Consider the following 2,272-nt stretch of genomic DNA (forward strand, 5'->3'; position numbering starts at 1 on the left):
TTTATTTATACAAATTATTATATTTTATTATTTTATTTTATTTTATTTTATTTCTGTTAACATTTATTTTATTTTAAGATTTTATCCTTTATTTATCCTACAGCTGCAGGGTTCAGGGCAGATACACTGGAAATTATTTTTCAAAGTTGTTTGGATTATTGGATTACATTTGACAAGAAAACGCTGTTTCTCTGTTACTGAGTTATTTTCTGTGTTATTGATTACATTTACTAGCAATTTCTGAGAAAAATAGTAATCCTACAGCAAGTTGTTCCAGTGCAGGAAATAAAGCAAAAACCTCTCGCTGTGGTAGTTTGTGGGAAATCCATCAGATCGCATTCATCAGAGCCGTAACACACACAGCGACGCCTGTCAGTCAAAGACAGTTTTCTGCTCCGCTTTCAAACAGAGATCACAGAATCACACTGAGAGACTCTGAACTCGGAGGAGAAGTGCAGAGAGAAAACAGTGACAGGCACGAGATGAAAAACGCAATATCACATCTATCATTTCATCTCGTATGTGTTTTATGATCTGCTTAATTTCTTCTGTTTTATTTGGATCAGATTGTTTTTGTGAAGGTAGTGACCCGCCGCAGAGATTCCCAAACGTTCTTGAAGTTCCGCTGAGATGTTCCCTTAATGTTTTCATTTAGCATTTATTTAATTAGCAGATGCACTTATCCAACGTGACGTACAATAGAGAAATATAAGTGAGCTAGATTTGCAAAACAAGAGAAGAACAGGTTTGAGGTGTGAGTGTGTGTGTGTGTGTGTGTGAGAGAGAGTGTGTGTGTGGGAGTGTGTGTGTGTGAGTGTGAGTTTGTGTGAGTGTGAGTGTGTGTGTGAGTGTGAGTGTGTGTGAGAGAGAGTGTGTGTGTGAGAGTGTGTGTGTGAGTGTGTATGTGTGTGTGTGAGTGTGTGTGTGAGTGTGTGTGTGTGTGTGTGTGAGTGTGTGTGTGTGTAATTGCATGGACGATTGCTTTAAGGTTGTGGATTGGTCACTGCATTCAGCTGCTTCTTGATGCTCTCAGTAACTTCTCAACACATTCATATGTTCACAGTTCTCTGATGTGAGTTAATGGTCACATGATATGCAGATAAACATAATAAAATAGTTCAAAGTTTATTCAGCTGAGCAATGTGCTTTACAAGACAGAGAAATACAAATCAGAAAAAAACAGAAAAGAGAAATACAAAGACAGACCATTGAGAGCAAAACGAAAAAACAAAAAACTAAATAATAGCAAATAAAATTGTAAATATTTCTGCTGGAATTTAAAATTATTGTTTTTTATTTTAATTCTTAATTTTTATTTTATTTTTAATTTTTTCATCAGCTCACAAAACCCAGTTTGGGGGAAAAAAGTAAAGTTTAGAGTATATAAAACCTATAATTTAAAAAAATAAATATCATGTTAAAATATAAACAAATTTAAATATAAAAAATCTTTATCTGAAAAAACAACAATCTGTCATTAGTAATAGATTTATTATCATATGTTTGCTGTCTTCAGTGTTTGTGGGGATTGAATCAAACAGTGATGTGTCTCAGAATGTTCTGGCAATATTCTCTCAACATTATGAAAAAACATGCTTCCAGTAATGGAATAGAATGTTCGTTTGAAGTTTTCTGTTACTTAATAACATTCTAAAACTCTTAGCACAAGGACATTATTGATACATTGTTTGTGGAACGTTGCTCTGAAACATTTTAGTTGGATGTTTAAATGTTACTAACTGTTCACAGAACATTCAAAAGTAACGTTTGCAAAATGATAAAATGGAACACTTCCTTAATGTTTCCTCTAAGTTTCAAAAAAGTTATTCAAACATTTCAAAACCGGACATTTTGAACGTTCTAAGAACATTCAGAAATAAAGTTTTAACACTTAAAGGGAACGTTAGCAAAAGAGACTGAAATATCGAGCACCGCAGGTTATTTGACAAGTTATTTTTGTTTGGTTATATTTATATAAAAGCAGAGCACACAAGACGAGGAGGACTGCGAGTTCTGACTGTGTTTGTCTCTTGCAGATTTACGATCAGGAGGGAACCTTACAGCACTTTATTGACGGGAACGAGCCCAGTAAGTCGAGCTGGATGAGGTACATCCGCTGCGCCAGACACTGTGGAGAGCAGAACATGATGGTGGTGCAGTACAGGTAACTAGTTAGAGAACCAGCTTAACTAAACCAACCTACAGCAGCACTCAGCACCTGACTAACCGCCCTGAAGAGATAAACATATAAACACAACAGTGAGAGAGATCA

At 35.3% G+C, this 2,272-nt stretch overlaps 1 protein-coding gene across 1 annotated transcript in view; it reads left to right on the top strand.

The window, feature by feature from the left end:
- LOC107713557 (putative histone-lysine N-methyltransferase PRDM6) overlaps positions 1–2,272 on the top strand; it is a 48,094-nt gene that overhangs the window by 16,881 nt on the left and 28,941 nt on the right. Inside the window, exon 4 of the mRNA XM_016519106.1 lies at positions 2,037–2,164. Coding sequence (XP_016374592.1) covers positions 2,037–2,164 — 128 coding nt within the window. The remainder of the gene's footprint in view (positions 1–2,036; positions 2,165–2,272) is intronic.

This window comes from Sinocyclocheilus rhinocerous, unplaced genomic scaffold (assembly GCF_001515625.1).
Source record: "Sinocyclocheilus rhinocerous isolate Xijiao unplaced genomic scaffold, SAMN03320098_v1.1 scaffold1049, whole genome shotgun sequence".
Taxonomy (NCBI): domain Eukaryota; kingdom Metazoa; phylum Chordata; class Actinopteri; order Cypriniformes; family Cyprinidae; genus Sinocyclocheilus; species Sinocyclocheilus rhinocerous.